At 45.7% G+C, this 14,409-nt stretch overlaps 2 protein-coding genes across 3 annotated transcripts; both read right to left on the bottom strand.

Annotated features, from left to right (window-relative positions):
• Window positions 1–1,151: 1,151 nt before the first annotated feature.
• LOC117833082 (UPF0481 protein At3g47200) lies at window positions 1,152–3,360 on the bottom strand. Its single transcript, XM_034712463.2, has 2 exons — window positions 3,061–3,360; window positions 1,152–2,952 (listed from the first exon to the last, which is right to left on the bottom strand). The coding sequence occupies exon 2, from the start codon at window positions 2,910–2,912 to the stop codon at window positions 1,383–1,385; it is 1,530 nt and encodes a 509-aa protein (XP_034568354.1). The 5' UTR covers window positions 2,913–2,952; window positions 3,061–3,360; the 3' UTR covers window positions 1,152–1,382.
• A 154-nt stretch (window positions 3,361–3,514) lies between these two features.
• On the bottom strand, window positions 3,515–8,071 carry LOC117833080 (splicing factor U2af large subunit B). 2 transcript variants are annotated; one of them, XM_034712461.2, is made up of 11 exons: window positions 7,921–8,071; window positions 7,083–7,309; window positions 6,816–6,905; window positions 6,623–6,696; window positions 5,605–5,681; window positions 5,451–5,492; window positions 5,320–5,379; window positions 4,615–5,235; window positions 4,360–4,495; window positions 3,951–4,018; window positions 3,515–3,858 (listed from the first exon to the last, which is right to left on the bottom strand). In XM_034712461.2, the coding sequence occupies exons 1-11, from the start codon at window positions 7,978–7,980 to the stop codon at window positions 3,820–3,822; spliced, it is 1,494 nt and encodes a 497-aa protein (XP_034568352.1). In that variant the 5' UTR covers window positions 7,981–8,071; the 3' UTR covers window positions 3,515–3,819. The 2 variants fall into 2 exon arrangements, with proteins under 2 accessions (XP_034568352.1, XP_034568351.1); XM_034712460.2 differs by having other exon boundaries at window positions 3,515–3,845.
• Window positions 8,072–14,409: the final 6,338 nt, after the last annotated feature.

Below are 14,409 nucleotides of genomic sequence, written 5' to 3'. Positions count from 1 at the left end.
CTTCAGAGGTGAGATAGGATTTTCGGCTCTTTTAGAACCCTTTTTGCGATGATGGGGCTTCCCTTGGTCTACGAACGATTCCACTTGCATGCTGCCCTTCTATCGTCTGCTCTCCTTGTTCTGGCCATCTCCTTGACAGCGTCGGAATCTGGCAAGCTCTGAGGCTCCCGATCGAGGAATTGTCTGCGACTTCTCTTTTTTCTATAGCCGTCTATGTTAGTTGGTTGGGACAGCTCTCCCCTCTCTACATATGCTGTGCCTATGAATTTGTACGTGTTGGCCGGTGTGCCTTTTCCTTACTTCTTCAATACATGGCCCAGAGCGTGCTCAAAACTAGTCCCAATTAGGTTATGTCATCCTTTTAAGTATACTTTGATCTTGATGCGTGCACGTACCGACATGGTTGGTGCTTTGTGGTACCATCAAAACTAGTCCCAATTAGGCTATGCCATCAACTTAATTGTATATTTTGGTCTTGATACCTTCACTGACCCACATGGTAGGTAGTATCATCTATAGCTCTGACCACTATAAGATGTTGAGCTACCACCAACAACCACGTTATATCGTACTTATCAACTCGTTATGGTGCGGTGTAGAAGGCTTGAAGAGAAAGGAAAGGATCTGCAGGCGACCGCGCAGTAGCTAGCCTAGTTATCGACACAGAGGTAACCAATCTCGTCTATACAGCTAGCTTACATATACCAATCCCGTTGCGGCCAACTGACAAATTCACACAACACTGTCGCCAGAACAAGCTAGGGAATCAGAAGATCAAGATGAGCCAACATTATATTTTACTGAAAACGGCATTCAGATACGGGGAATAATTTTAGTTGCCCGAGGAAATTAAAGTAAAAGTTGGAACAAACACATCTCACTACAAGATGTTGGTCTGCCAACAACCACATTGTACCGATACATCTGGTTAGAATTTGCACCAAGTCGTTGTTGTTTGATTAGGGAGTGGGTGTAATGCAGAAGGCTTTTTTTTTGAACGAATGGGCACGAGATTGTGCCTATTTCATTGATAGAGAAGGAGTTACACAATTACACAATTACTCTTTAGAAGAAAATAACGCTACGTCCTTTGCCCCTGCTATTATCCAGAGGAAGGATTTGCAGGGGACAGCAGTGTGCAATAAGCAATCTAAAGAAAGGATTGGCCTAGTGATGGACACAGAATAACCAATCTCGTTTATATATAAAACTAGCTTACAGATCCCGTTGCCAACTGACAAGACTGTCGCCAGAACAATCTAAAGAATCAGAAGGTTACTGCCAATGTCATTCAAATTATCAGATACAATGAATAACTTTAATTACCAAGGAAAGTAATAACAGGTTGGAACTAACATCTCTGACACAGCATCGTACGCAGATCAATGGACGATCTTGAGGGACTTGAGCGTCCCTACGATCCCTACAACTGCGGTAACGGCGGAGAAGACGGCGAGCATGGTCTTCCTGTTCCTGTAGACGAACGAGTGCGCCTTGGTCCTCGTCTTCCTCTTCACCTTGTAGTTCTCGATCTCTTCCATGGTGCGGACGTAGCGCGACCCGAGGCGCAGGCCATGGAGGCTCGCCAGGAAGTCGAGGGCCTCCTTGTTCGTGAGCCCTCCTCCTCCCTGCAGGAGCCGTGTTCTTCGAAGCTCGTGCACGTCCTCCTCCCTCTCGACGATCATGCCGAGGAGGAGGAGGTAGGAGCACACGGCGGACTCCTCGTCGTCGGCGTCCTGGAAGCTCGACGTCGTGCACAGCTCGAGCGCCGCCATGTTCACGAGCAGGCACGCGCGGGTGTCGTCCAAGGACAGCGGCGCCAGCGAGAGCTCGGCGAAGAGGTTCCCCTTCTTCTTGATCCCCATGTGGATGAGCTCTGTGGCCTTGTTCGCCGTCAGCGTGACGCCGATCTCGGCGAGCTCGATGGTGCTGACGGAGAACGAGATCGCGTCGGTCTCCGGCAGCGCCGGCAGCTTGCCGGAGGCGCTCCTCCCGACGATGTAGTACCGGAGGAGGCCGAGGAGGTGCGGCGGCTCGTAGCCGTCGTCGAGGGCGAAGCGCTCCTCGTCGGAGTCCTGGACCTTGCGGTCCTGGAGGCAGCCTCTCAACGACGCGACGAACTCCACCAACGGCACGGGCCTGAACGCCATGACGGCCTCGACCACCCGCCACGGGAGCTGGTTCTCGAGCAGCGTGATGTCGCGGTACACGTCGTTGTCGTTGGCGTCGAAGAAGCTCCGCAGCGCCGGGTCCATCTGGGCGAGCCCGGCGCGGGTGCACGTCAGCATGTACTGCACCAGGAAGCAGGCGTCGAAGAACATCATGGGGAGGAACTCGCCCTCGTCGCCGACGGTGCCGCCGTCGTAGAGGCGGCGCGCGTCGCCGGCGGCGGCGACGACCGCGTCGTACATCTCCTGGACCGAGCGCCCCGACTCCCTGATGCAGTGGTACGCGGCCACGTGCTTCACCTTCTCCACCGGCTTGAGGTGGTCCCGGCCGTGGTGGTAGGGGCCGATGGCCACCGTCGTCGGCACGGTGTAGAGCTCGCCGAGAGCTCGGATGCTCGCAGGGTACCTGTGGATCTTCATCTTCATCATGTCCACGTCGACCTTGAACTCCCACGCGGCTTTCTCGAACACGTGGATCGGGTCAGTATGGATCTTCAGTACCATGTTGTGCAAATCAACCTCAAGATCTTGCGCTGTGTTCTCGATCAGATCGCTCGGCGGTGTCGCTGCTTCTGCATATTCAACAAGCTGTGCTCCGGTAGAATCCATGGCGAGTCCATGAGCCCATGCTGCTGGTTCTTCTTCCTCTGTCCAGTTGGCAAGCTGAAAGTCATCTGGTGTCATGCTCCAGTATTGGGCTAGCTCAAAGTCGTCGCAAGGCACCCATGTTGCATCTGGTTCCATGCTCCAATTGGCCAGCTAAAAGCAATTGCTGCAAGAAGTACTGTAAAAAAAAATGTAGAGTCAAAAAAGTGCTGGAAATAGGTCAGAGAGCTAGATACACAAAAGTAATGGCTAGTGTGAGAGCAAAGAGAGAAGAGAGAGGACTTACATCTGTGAAGAAGCAGCACGACCTTGCTGATGGTTCTCTCATAGAGGCAGCATAGACGACGAACAACCGGCCATTTCCATGACGGGTTTTTCTATTCACTCTAAGCAAGTGGCCAAGTATCCATGTGTATCGAGCATACTAACCCCAGTGTCACACTATATTTAGGATGGGCCACGTGCCTCGGCAGCTCAGCTCGTTATCAAAATACAGTTATCGAGCTTGCTTACTGCCTTACCAAGCTTGTGCATCCACAACATTACCTAGTATCAAGCTCATTATCAACCAATAGTGAAACACCATCCACAACATTATGCATCACCTTCCTCAGCCACCCCATACTCATCCACTGGAAATGCCAGCCAGTTTGCCCATAAACCAGTCTCACCGAAGAACTCGCCGTAAACAAGAGGGAAACCCCAGATACAGAACAAGCGAACCCAAACACAGGTCGAGAGGCTGAGGATTAGGCAATGATTTTCAAAATCTATTCTTACAACTGTTCATTCATAGGTGGGCTAATCATAAATCCAGGGCGACCAAGGCATACATGTTCAGCCTGGATGGCAAAGCATTTATCTTTGTCGCGTTATAGAAATGAGTGCTAGCAAAAAGACTCGACTACTGGTACACATCGAGAGGGATAACATTTATCCATCATACTCTCCATTGGCAAACTTGTCCTCGGCATAGCAGACCGCGACCACTGGGTTCCCACCAAATTTCCTTCCGTGTAAGGCCGTCTTTGCTTTGGCAGCACCATCAACATCTGCATATTCCAAGAACACCTGCAACAGAAAACTTCATCCATCAGGGATAATAAGTCAATAGAACGCAAATGTTTCTGCAAAGTTTTGAGAACCTCGCAAGTCATAGTACAACACTAGGCTCACCTTCCCAACTCCTGCGACTAGCTGTCCACTGGGATCAGGACGAGGGATGACAACTTTAACCAAATTACCTGAGGAAAGAAATTATATTTGGGTAATAAATAAACAAAGTAAACAAAGGAGGAAGAATGTCTAAGATAATCAGCTAACAGTCACAATATTTTAGTCCTAAAGAAAACTAACAGGATTAAAAATGTCTAAGATAATCAGCTAACAGCCATAATATTTAAGTCCTTTAAGAAAACTAACAGGAATAAATAAAACTAGAGTCCAAAATGGCATGTCGAGGTGCTATGGTTAAGACAAGCAGATGATCAGAGCATGCAGAAATGGGACCTCATTCAGTGGGTGATCAGAACCCTAAATTGCAGAACCTAAAAGATGATAAAAGTAGTGATGAGACAGCATATACCATATTTTCCTGCTTCTAGCCTCATGTCTTCCATAATGTCCTCATACTCTTCATCATCATTTAATTCATCTGCACTTACCACCTGGGTGAGGCAAACAACCTTTGTAGGGATTGCTCCAACTTGATACACAAGTTTCTGTTCACAAAGAGCGTAGCTCAGGGACGGAATCCGAGAATAATGACAAATGTCCAGCCGAATTGGCATAAGAGAACAAGTAGTTGCCATGGACGACAATTCAATAGTTGGTAACATACCTGTAACTGCACCTGTTGCTGTGCCTGCAATAGGATACTTTCCTGCTCTGGTCTGGGCTGAGATGTCCCTTGGTTTGCTCGTCTGACAGTAAGGGTTTTGTCTCCCATCTTGATACCATTTAGAGCAGCACAAGCAATGTCAGTGACAGTGAGGTCCTGGTAAACACAGAACGCGTAGCCCTTTGAGTTACCAGTTTCCCTATCCTTCACAAGATCAAATCCTCGGAGAGGTCCAAATGATTCAAGCAACTCCCGAACTTGCGCTTCAGTGAAGTAATAGGGAAGGCCACCCACAAAAATACGGTCTGGACCTTCTAAACCCCCAGCAGACCCTGCTGTTAGGCCAACTGCAGCAAGATTCAGATTGGCACTTGGCTGGCTTGGGCCCAGGGCAGCTGCCAAGGAAGGGTTATAATCTGTTGGCCTTCTGACCTTCACTGGCGCCCCTTCGAACAAAATGCCATCCAAGGCCATTGCATTGCTTGCTTCCTCAACAGATCTCATTTCCACAAAAGCAAATTTCTTGTCATGATTTATGTAGACATTAAGAACAGCATCACCTGGACCAGCAGTGTTTCCTCCAATAGCAGCCATGACTTGATTAAAGTAAACTGCCACTGTCTGCAGGAAAAAGAAAGACAATTCAACCGACAGTTGCAAACAATATGCATAAGCATTGTAAAATAACCGATGTCAAGTATAGACCTGTTCATTAGCAGATGGAGGGAGACCACCGACATAAACACGCCGAGCATGACGAGTAGCCTGAGAGAAAAAATGATGTTGGCACACTGTTTATCAATACCTGCAGAACATTATTAACTAAAGAACCATACCTGTTGAGTCATTGCTTGTGGCTGGATGACAAGGGGGTTGAACTGATTCCAATGAATGCACATGGTTACAAAGCAGTAAACAATTTAGTCCAGGCAAAAAAATACCAAAAAAAGAGTAAAAGTTCTTATTAAGGATATTAAAGAAAGGAATTACCTGCCCAGTAACACCAAAAGGTAGCATGTTGGGAAACATGCCACCAATGTTTGGAAGAGAAGAGCCCGGTAACTGGCCTGCAAGGCATCAATAAATTTCTAGTAGGAGGCATAATCAATTAGCAACTAATTCCTAGAAAAATTATAGATCCAGAACAAGCTACACAGTATTCCATGTCAAAGGATTAGTAACATATGTGCAAGGACAGATATAAACAAGTAATGATCATGAAGCTAGCAACCATAGTACTATTGTACTAGCTAGTTGAAGATGAACAGGACGATATCAAACCGGCGCACTGATTCCTCCTTGTACATTAAAGCTACAGTAGGCAGCTCATTCCACTGGCAGCAGTGGGGCAAGTGACCCAAGATTGCCTTGTTACCATACACGGTTGCCTTCTTAACATACACATACACAAAACAGACAAACAACAAAGAACAAAAGCAGAAAATATTGCTTAGTTCTCAGTTATTAGGTAACGATAAAACAGAAACTTAAAATCTATTTGCACAAGACTACCACACATACAAGAGGATCACCAGTGTATGCTTAAGGGCCACTTATACAGACAAAACAATCACATGTGAGCATTCTCTAAAGGTATATCTTCTGCACAAGTGTCTCTCAAAGCATCCTATAAAAAGGCATCTACAAATCTTACACCAAATAGTAAATCCCACTAGGCATCTTTTAACACTTTGGTATTGGTGTTAGGGGGTGCAAGTTAGGTGCTGTGAGATATGGAAAGTCCAAGGACATGTCCACAAGATACTATTGGAGATGGTCTATCAAGGAATACACAGCCTTATTTTGCTGAACATTATTCAGTATTCACTGATGCTAAATCCAAAATTAATATCGGATGGTGATATGCCAGAAACTATAGTAATGGCAGTGTATAGTAAATCATGATGAAAATGAATGGTTGGGTTGGGAAGCAAGTCACAACTACAAATAATTTAGACAACTGCAAAGATGAAAATATAAATTTTTAACTGAGGTGATGAGAGCATACTTGGGGTTGGAATAACTGGAAATGTTGAACTCATTGCTTGTGGGGGTGGCGCATCAAATCCACTAACTCGTTTGCTGCAACAGCACAATTGGTATCAATTACTAGTGAATACTGCATGAGAGAAGTGATTCACATATAAAAAGAGATAGATTCAATCTCTTAAATGGATCATTTAGGATCTTCACTGTCATACCTCCTTGAACGTGACCGATCTGTGCCCCTTGAACGAGACCGTGAGCGAGAACGGTTCCTGCGGTGCCCATCTCTATCACGATCTCTTCTCCTGCTTGTTATTACATACACACGAGTTCAAGAAAAATACATGTTAACCTCACACTAACAATCTGACATGTCAAGAATACAATTGAATAACTTCTGATGCATCCACCAGAACGGAAGTGGCACTGTTGCAAACACCACACAACACAGGTTTTCATAGTGTTATTGCTAACAGACATACCTTTCAGAATCACGGCCTCTGTGATCATCAGGACGGTCCCTTCTTTCACGGTGATGCCTACTCTGGCGGTCCCTGTCCCTGTCTCTGTCCCGATCCCTGTCCCGATCCCTGTCCCTCCCTCGATCCCTGTCACGGTCCCTGCGACGATCCCTGTCCTTGTCCTTTTCTCTATCTTTGTCCCTGTCCTTGGATTTCAACAAGCCATCCTCACGCGGATTTGTGTCACCCTACAGATACGAGTATAGCACAATCTTAGCTTGCACTTATCAGCACAGAAACTAGGCTAAAAAGAAAAGCAGCTGTCTTTGAATAGCAGAATCGCACTTCCTCATCTGAATTCGAGTTCCATATATAGCTTAAATAAAAGCTCTGCGATTTAATGCGTTGAGCTGGGCCTGAGGTCCAGTTTCAACAGGAAAACATCATCAGTGATATAATCAGCACATCACAAGCCGGAAAAATGAACTAATTGAAACCTCCTGCTAGTGAACCACTGGCCACTGCTAATCTGCTATGGATCTATGGGCACCACTCAAAACCCCTGCCTCGCCCATACTCTCCCCAGCAGACGGTCACACGACACAACCAATTCAGGCCACTCCATCTACGCCCAAACCTAAACACCCCATCTCGCCGGCCGGATTCCCCCCGCCCAGACACCGCCACGCGACACCTCTAACCCGAAAACGAACGAGGCGCGAGGCGCCGCCACCGGCGCGGGCAGATCGGGGCGAGCCGAGCGGAGGCAGTCCGGCGCGAGACGAGGGCGGGAGCCCGGCGCAGGCACAGATCGGGTCGCCCCGCAGCAAGGAGGGTGGGGAAAGCCGGGGATGCTCACCTCGGCGCGGGCGATGTCCTCGACGGGGTTCCCGCCGGCGGCGGTGGGGTCGTCGGCCATCTCGTCGCGCCGCTGCTGCTAGGTCGGGGTGGGGGGGGGAGGACAGGAGGAGGGTTTGGGGGGCTTTCGCCGGCTTCGTCGCGAGCTCTTCTTTCTTCTAGGAGGTCTTGATCTGGCTGGATGGTAACTGGATTGCTCGGCCTTTTTTGCTGGAGGCGGCCCGCGCCCGTGATGGGCCTTCACAGGTCGCGATTTGTGTGTGGTAGGCCTGCATGGGCCTAAACGGGCCATCATACGGCTGCATGTTGTTCTGTGGTGTTTGTAAGAAAATTACCGGCCTTTTTTGCTGGAGGCGGCCGCGCCGTGATGGGCCTTTACCGGTCGCAATTTGAGCCTGAATGGGCCTAAACGGACCATCGTGTGGCTGCGCGGAAATAGCGCGAATCCTATCCATTTCCCGGGTTCCAATCTTTGGCCTGTTCACTTCAGCTTACAAGCCGGCTGAAAAGCTGAAACGGCTGATTTTTTGTGAGAGGAAAACACTGTTTGGTGGCTGATAAGCCAGCTAAATAAGCTGAAGCGAACAGGTCCTTTAAAGATTCGTGCAGCTGCTTTCGACCAAACGTTCTTCTTTTCCATCCTTTTTGCTCCCGTCGCCTCCCTTCCTCATCTTGCATGCATGCCGCCGCCGGGATCCAAGGTTGGGGGAAGGAAGCTTGCTGGAGGGGTGGCAAGGTCGATGCCGGCCACAGGCGGTGGTCGAGGCCGGCGGTATTTAGGGTTAGGGTTCGAGTTTCGAAGGTTCTTATGGCCACCAGCCTTAGAAGAGGAGGAGGCGGCGACAGAAAGCTCGATGGTGGTGGCGGCTCAAAAGGTGGCGGGGGCTAGGCGGCGCGGAAGCACACCGGCCGGACGAGGCTAGACATACGGTGAGCGGTGGCCGGGGTCATGAGTGGCGTCAAGTTAGGCAAGGCGGGGTGGAGGGTGGTGGTGGATGGCGGGCGGGCGTCGCGGCAGCCGCCGGGCGGGTGGCAGGAAACGGCGGGGGTGGGGGTTGTCGGGGAAGAAAAGAATGGAGAGGAGCTTAGAGCATCTTCAGCAGTCCCCCTCCACCAATAAATATTCTCATTATTAATAGGGATATCTTAATATCACTTTCACCGTTACTGGAAAAGTTGCTTTTGCACTCTTCCAATAATCCCATCCCAATTCAATTATCGTATTAGGAAGAGTCAACTCCTCCTTTATTTATGGAGAGTTCGGGTGAATTATTGGTTGTCCTAATAATTATTGGAAAAAGGAAAAGATAAAGGGAGATTGTTGGAGCACTATTTTCTTATCTACTCCTTCAATATGGTAGTTGGATTGGGAAAACGAAAGATTGCTCGAGATCCTCTTAATGGGCCAGTGGTGGGTTGGAAGTTTGATGCCCTATATTGATAGATAGGAGCCCCGGAAATTCTATCTTTCACAAGATTTTTTTAAGCACCTTACAACGTTTGATATCCGTGCAATACTACATGTACCGTTAATATTGCGTCTAGATAAAAATTGGGCCGGCAGCTGCACCGCATGGAGCACAGTGTCACGACGTGAGCCAGAAAAGCTGGAGACATGTGAATCGGCTCAACTCATTCGTAGATTCGGCAATCGTTATGCCACATTGTGTGATTGTGAGGCTTGTCTTTTTGTTATTCAGGCTCAATGATTCATCTAGAGAAGGAGAATGCGTTGCCCAGTAGGCCTGGACACAGGACGGATGGACGCCGGCCCATTGTGCCACCGGATACTTTTAAAAGTCTAAACGCAACATTTTTAATTAGAGCTTATATACCAAAAGTAATTACATCTGGATCTTTTTTCTCTGTTTTAGCCCCTTAAAATATCGCCTGCCATCATAGATCTACTCTTTTATGTGTTAAATCTTTGATTTATATATTTAATTAGATTTTAACCCTTAGTTTCTTTATGTTTAGTCCCTAAAAATTTAGTTTTCTCGCAGTTAAGTTCCTGAACCTTGTTTAGCTCATATCTTTAGTATTTTAAATCCATTTTAACCGATTCTTGTGTCTGTAGTTCGTGTTGATGCAAAGATTAGTTTTATGGTCTTGTCTTGCTCTGTTGCTACTGCTTGATGTAATGTTTTGTTATTTTAGTCTTTTGTTTGCTTGTATGTACTTGCTTGATGCACATAGAAGGATTGCAGTTCGAGCGATTCAAAGAGCAAGGCTTTGAGGACTTTAAGCAGCAAGAGCAAGAGCAAGTTCAAGAAGGCAAGTCATGCCCTTGATCACAATTTGATCATATGCAACCTTTACTTTCATGTTCAATACACATATGTATATAAATATTTAAGGTGTGCCTAGTTTTATCCCTACATCTTGATCAACATGGGTTTACATGATGTTAGATAGTTCTTGCTTAGTTGCTCAAATTGGGTATGGTGGTATTAATGAACCAATGCTTAAACTTATTTTTATTTATGCTATATGTTCCATTAATACAAGATCACCATGCTTAATTAGAACATGGAGCAACCACCCAGAAAAATAGTACAACCATAAGAACTACATGGCTCTGGTCTTGGCTAATTAATTAGAGACTCTAGTCTGGGGTAATCTTACCGAAAGGGCAAGAGGGGGACTGAGTCGTTGTATAGCCCGGTCCTTTTGGAAAGTGAGCTTTGCTAAGACACCATGCACATTAGGGAGCTTGGCTAAGACCCTATGCCCACTAGGGAGGATTATGCGCGCCAGACACCGAAACCTTAGCGGGTTACCACTGATTGGGGAAACTTTGTAAAGGTCTCATAGCGTCCCTATGCAATCACGCCTCGAAAATGTGGTATTGTGCCTAGTCAACACAACATAGTTGGGTCTAAAGTTATTTTGAACTTTTATGCGACTTGTGGGTAAAGATGTACAACCTCTATAGAGTGTAAAACTGTTATAACAGCCGTGCTCACGGTCAAAAGCAACCTGGACCCTCACATAATTAATTTGTTGAAAGTTGAATTAAATTGATGTTATTTATTGTTGTTATCTTCATTTATGTGCATGCTTAATGTGGGTGGTATAAACTTATACTTAGTTGTTGCTAATAAAACTTGACCAACCAATTAAAATGCTGAAATGTTATTAAACCATAACCCATCCTTGAATAGCCTTACACAACACATTCCTCACACTTGCTGAGTACCGACCATAAAGTGTACTCACCTTTGCTAAAACTGCTGCTCAGACCAAATCAACATTGATGAGGTCCTTCAATACTTTGAGGAGTTCTAGATGTACGTGTGCCACCAGTCAACTCATGTGGAGTCGTCGTCATTGTTGGAGTTCTGTTGCTAGAATAAGGACTCGTTTTGCTATTCGTATTAAAGACTTTCGGCCATGTAATAAATTTAATACTCTCTTTACGTTATGGTACTATGTATTTACAGAAGTCGTTGATGTGTGAAACTTAATCTTAGCGCACATGTAATTCATTCGTATGATTTTGCTTTTAAAATCAGATATGACAAGCACAGAAAGATATGGGATGACCTTTTGGAGTTTGGACAGCCTCATCGACAAGCACAGGATCAAGATGGTCGATGGTGAGGACGAGGAGGACTTCATCGATGTGCTGCTCTCCGTTCAACAAGAGTACGGCCTGACCAGAGACAACGTCAAGGCAATACTGATGGTAAACTGTCTACCTGGCACTCGAGTGTTTGGGGGACATCCACACTCCAGTGTTTTTGTTGGCTGAAACGCTCGGATAGGAGGACATACAAAATCGAATGATAGAGGTTGATGTATCACACGGTTTTGTAATCCATCCGAATTTAATCAAACGGTCCAGAATATCAATAGCACAAAAGGACAAATTTAAATACCTGAATGGTAATTATAAAATATGCTATTAGGACTTTATATATCACGCAATCAAAAGCAAAGGTTAGTTCCAACAATAATATTTCAATATATGTAGTTGTTCATAGATAATTAAAGCCATCCATATTTACAATAGTTCATAAACAAAGAACATCTGATGCTGATATGTTGATGCTGCATTGCTACATAGGATCTGACTGCTGCAGCTTCAGACTTGCATATTACACAAACAAAAATAGATCTGACTGCTGCAGCTATAAAGCTGGACATTTCATTGACAAAAGACATCTAAATGTTGATGTTGCAGTTTCAGAATTGCATATTACACAAACAAAAAAAAGATCTGACTGCTGCAGCTATATAGTTGGACATTTCATTGACAAAAGACATCTAAATGTTTCTTCATTTGCCTTGAAATAACAGAGATCAGAACCATTTTGAAACTCTTGGGTGCGGACAGATATCAACAGCAAAAGGCATTTACCTTAACACTGCTGACAAGATCAAAGAAGGTCTTCTCCTGACCAACTGTCACATAGTGTCCACGAAGACACTGAGCCGTATCATCATCAGGAGAAAGGATGAATCCAAACTTGCGCACAGGGTCTACTGCAATCCTGAACAGAGAAATATTGACAGAACTAGCCATCCTCTCCAAAGCAACCAAGCTAGAACCAGACGGTCGTGAACACCTTCTTGATACCACCAGATAGGTCATATTGTCCCTACACGGCGGCAAACTGAAGGACTCAGAGTGACATCATATTCTCCACGGCTTTCATGGATGACAGGATGGAGTACTGTACATTAGTGACAAGAGCATTACCAGCAGCTGGTAGTGGCGTGATTGGCCCCGTTTGATTACTTTGACTTATTTTTAGCACCCGTCACATCGAATGTTTAGATACTAATTAGAAGTATTAAACGTAGAGTATTTATAAAACCCATTACATAAGTGGAGGCTAAACGGCGAGACAAATCTATTAAGCTTAATTAGTCCATGATGTGACAATGTGTTGCTACAGTAAACATTTGTTAATGATGGATTAATTAGGCTTAATAAATTCGTCTCGCTGTTTAGCCTCCATCTGTGCAATTAGTTTTATATTTAACTCATATTTAGTCCTTCCAATTAGTCTTCGAATCTTCGATGTGACACGGACTAAAAATAAGCAAGTTGAACCAAACGCCCCCGTTTGTACATGTGAGTGCCCTCCTTTATGCTTTTTAAGGACAAATGGGTCATGTCTGCACAGAAAAAATGAAAAGCATGAGGTAACAAGTTAACAACACGTCCCCCATATATGTGCTAAATGAGATTTGATTAACACATACGAAGGTATGGTGTTTTACTATACCAACTTATATAAAGGAATTGTGTTGTTGACAAAACACAGTGCGCCTTCCACGTACCTAGTTTAGGCTCTGGCAGTGGAGAATGGTCAGCACGACTCATGAGTTCTTGAAGCACAACTCCATGAGTTCTTGAAGCCTTGGGACTGCTTCCATTCACCACAAATTGCTCTCCAAAACTGAGACCGATCATGACCTCATTTCAGTAGTACTTCAATGATTCCGCATCAGCTGATCTCAACACCAAGAGAATTTCTCTATGCACGTCAACTGCATCCAAGACTGAAAACCAATTAATAGCCGTATAAACCAACAATATGTGGGGTTACATCAGTGAGAAAGGACCGTCCAAAATCCCACCCCGCAAACCCATCTATCAACCAGTTTGTCTACAAAAATAGGAGGGAAATTTGAAGGAAACAAATTGAATAAGGGGAAAGTGAAAGGTCGTACCTTCATCAGAGCTGCTTGAATGAACGTGTGATACGTCTTCATTTTCAAAGCTGTCAAGCAGCTGTTTGATGGCGTTAGTAAAACTGCTTCGTGTCTATGGCTGGGCAGCATTTGATCTTACGGCTCTGAAGAGCAGAGTAACTCCCACGACCACCATCACATCCTAAAGATGCAAGGCATCGGCAGTCACAAAGATACAGTCTTTCTAATGATGGGTGGTCTCCCAAGGAATTGACTGACTGTAACTTATTGCAGTTATAAATATGTAGGTCCTCGAGTGCACACAGGTCTCCTGACACAGAGCAGAGCTTCTCACAGCTCCAGATGTGCAATTGTTTGAGGGACGGTGGTAGATTTGGAAGTGTTACCAGGCTATCACAGATTCTTATTATTAGATTGACGAGGCATGGACGACGAATAATTGGAGACGGCGATTGCTCTAGGGTACCAGTAGTGGATGCAGGGTCGCGGCAATGTTCCAGCGATGTATATGCGTCAAGATGCTCCTCCTTTCCCCATATGAACTCAAGCTTAGGGCAGTTATCAATATAAATAAATCTGATAGATGGGGGAAGAATGAAGAGCTGTGCCATGCTTTCACAATTCGATATTAATATCCTGTTTAGATGTGGCAGGACTTGATCTGTTGTTTGTGTAGGTTCGCCACCTTTCGCTTGTGTGGGCCCTATTAGCATGTTGCAGGACTTAATCCACAAGTCCTTCAAAGATACCAAGCTTTGGAACACTTCTTCTGGCCAGTAGATGAGCACATCACAGTATGCAATTGTTAAAACTGCAAGATGTT

Source organism: Setaria viridis, chromosome 8 (genome assembly GCF_005286985.2).
Source record: "Setaria viridis chromosome 8, Setaria_viridis_v4.0, whole genome shotgun sequence".
Lineage (NCBI taxonomy): Eukaryota > Viridiplantae > Streptophyta > Magnoliopsida > Poales > Poaceae > Setaria > Setaria viridis.
The sequence above is the reverse complement of the archived record's forward strand: the minus strand, read 5'-3'. Positions and strand labels throughout refer to the sequence as shown.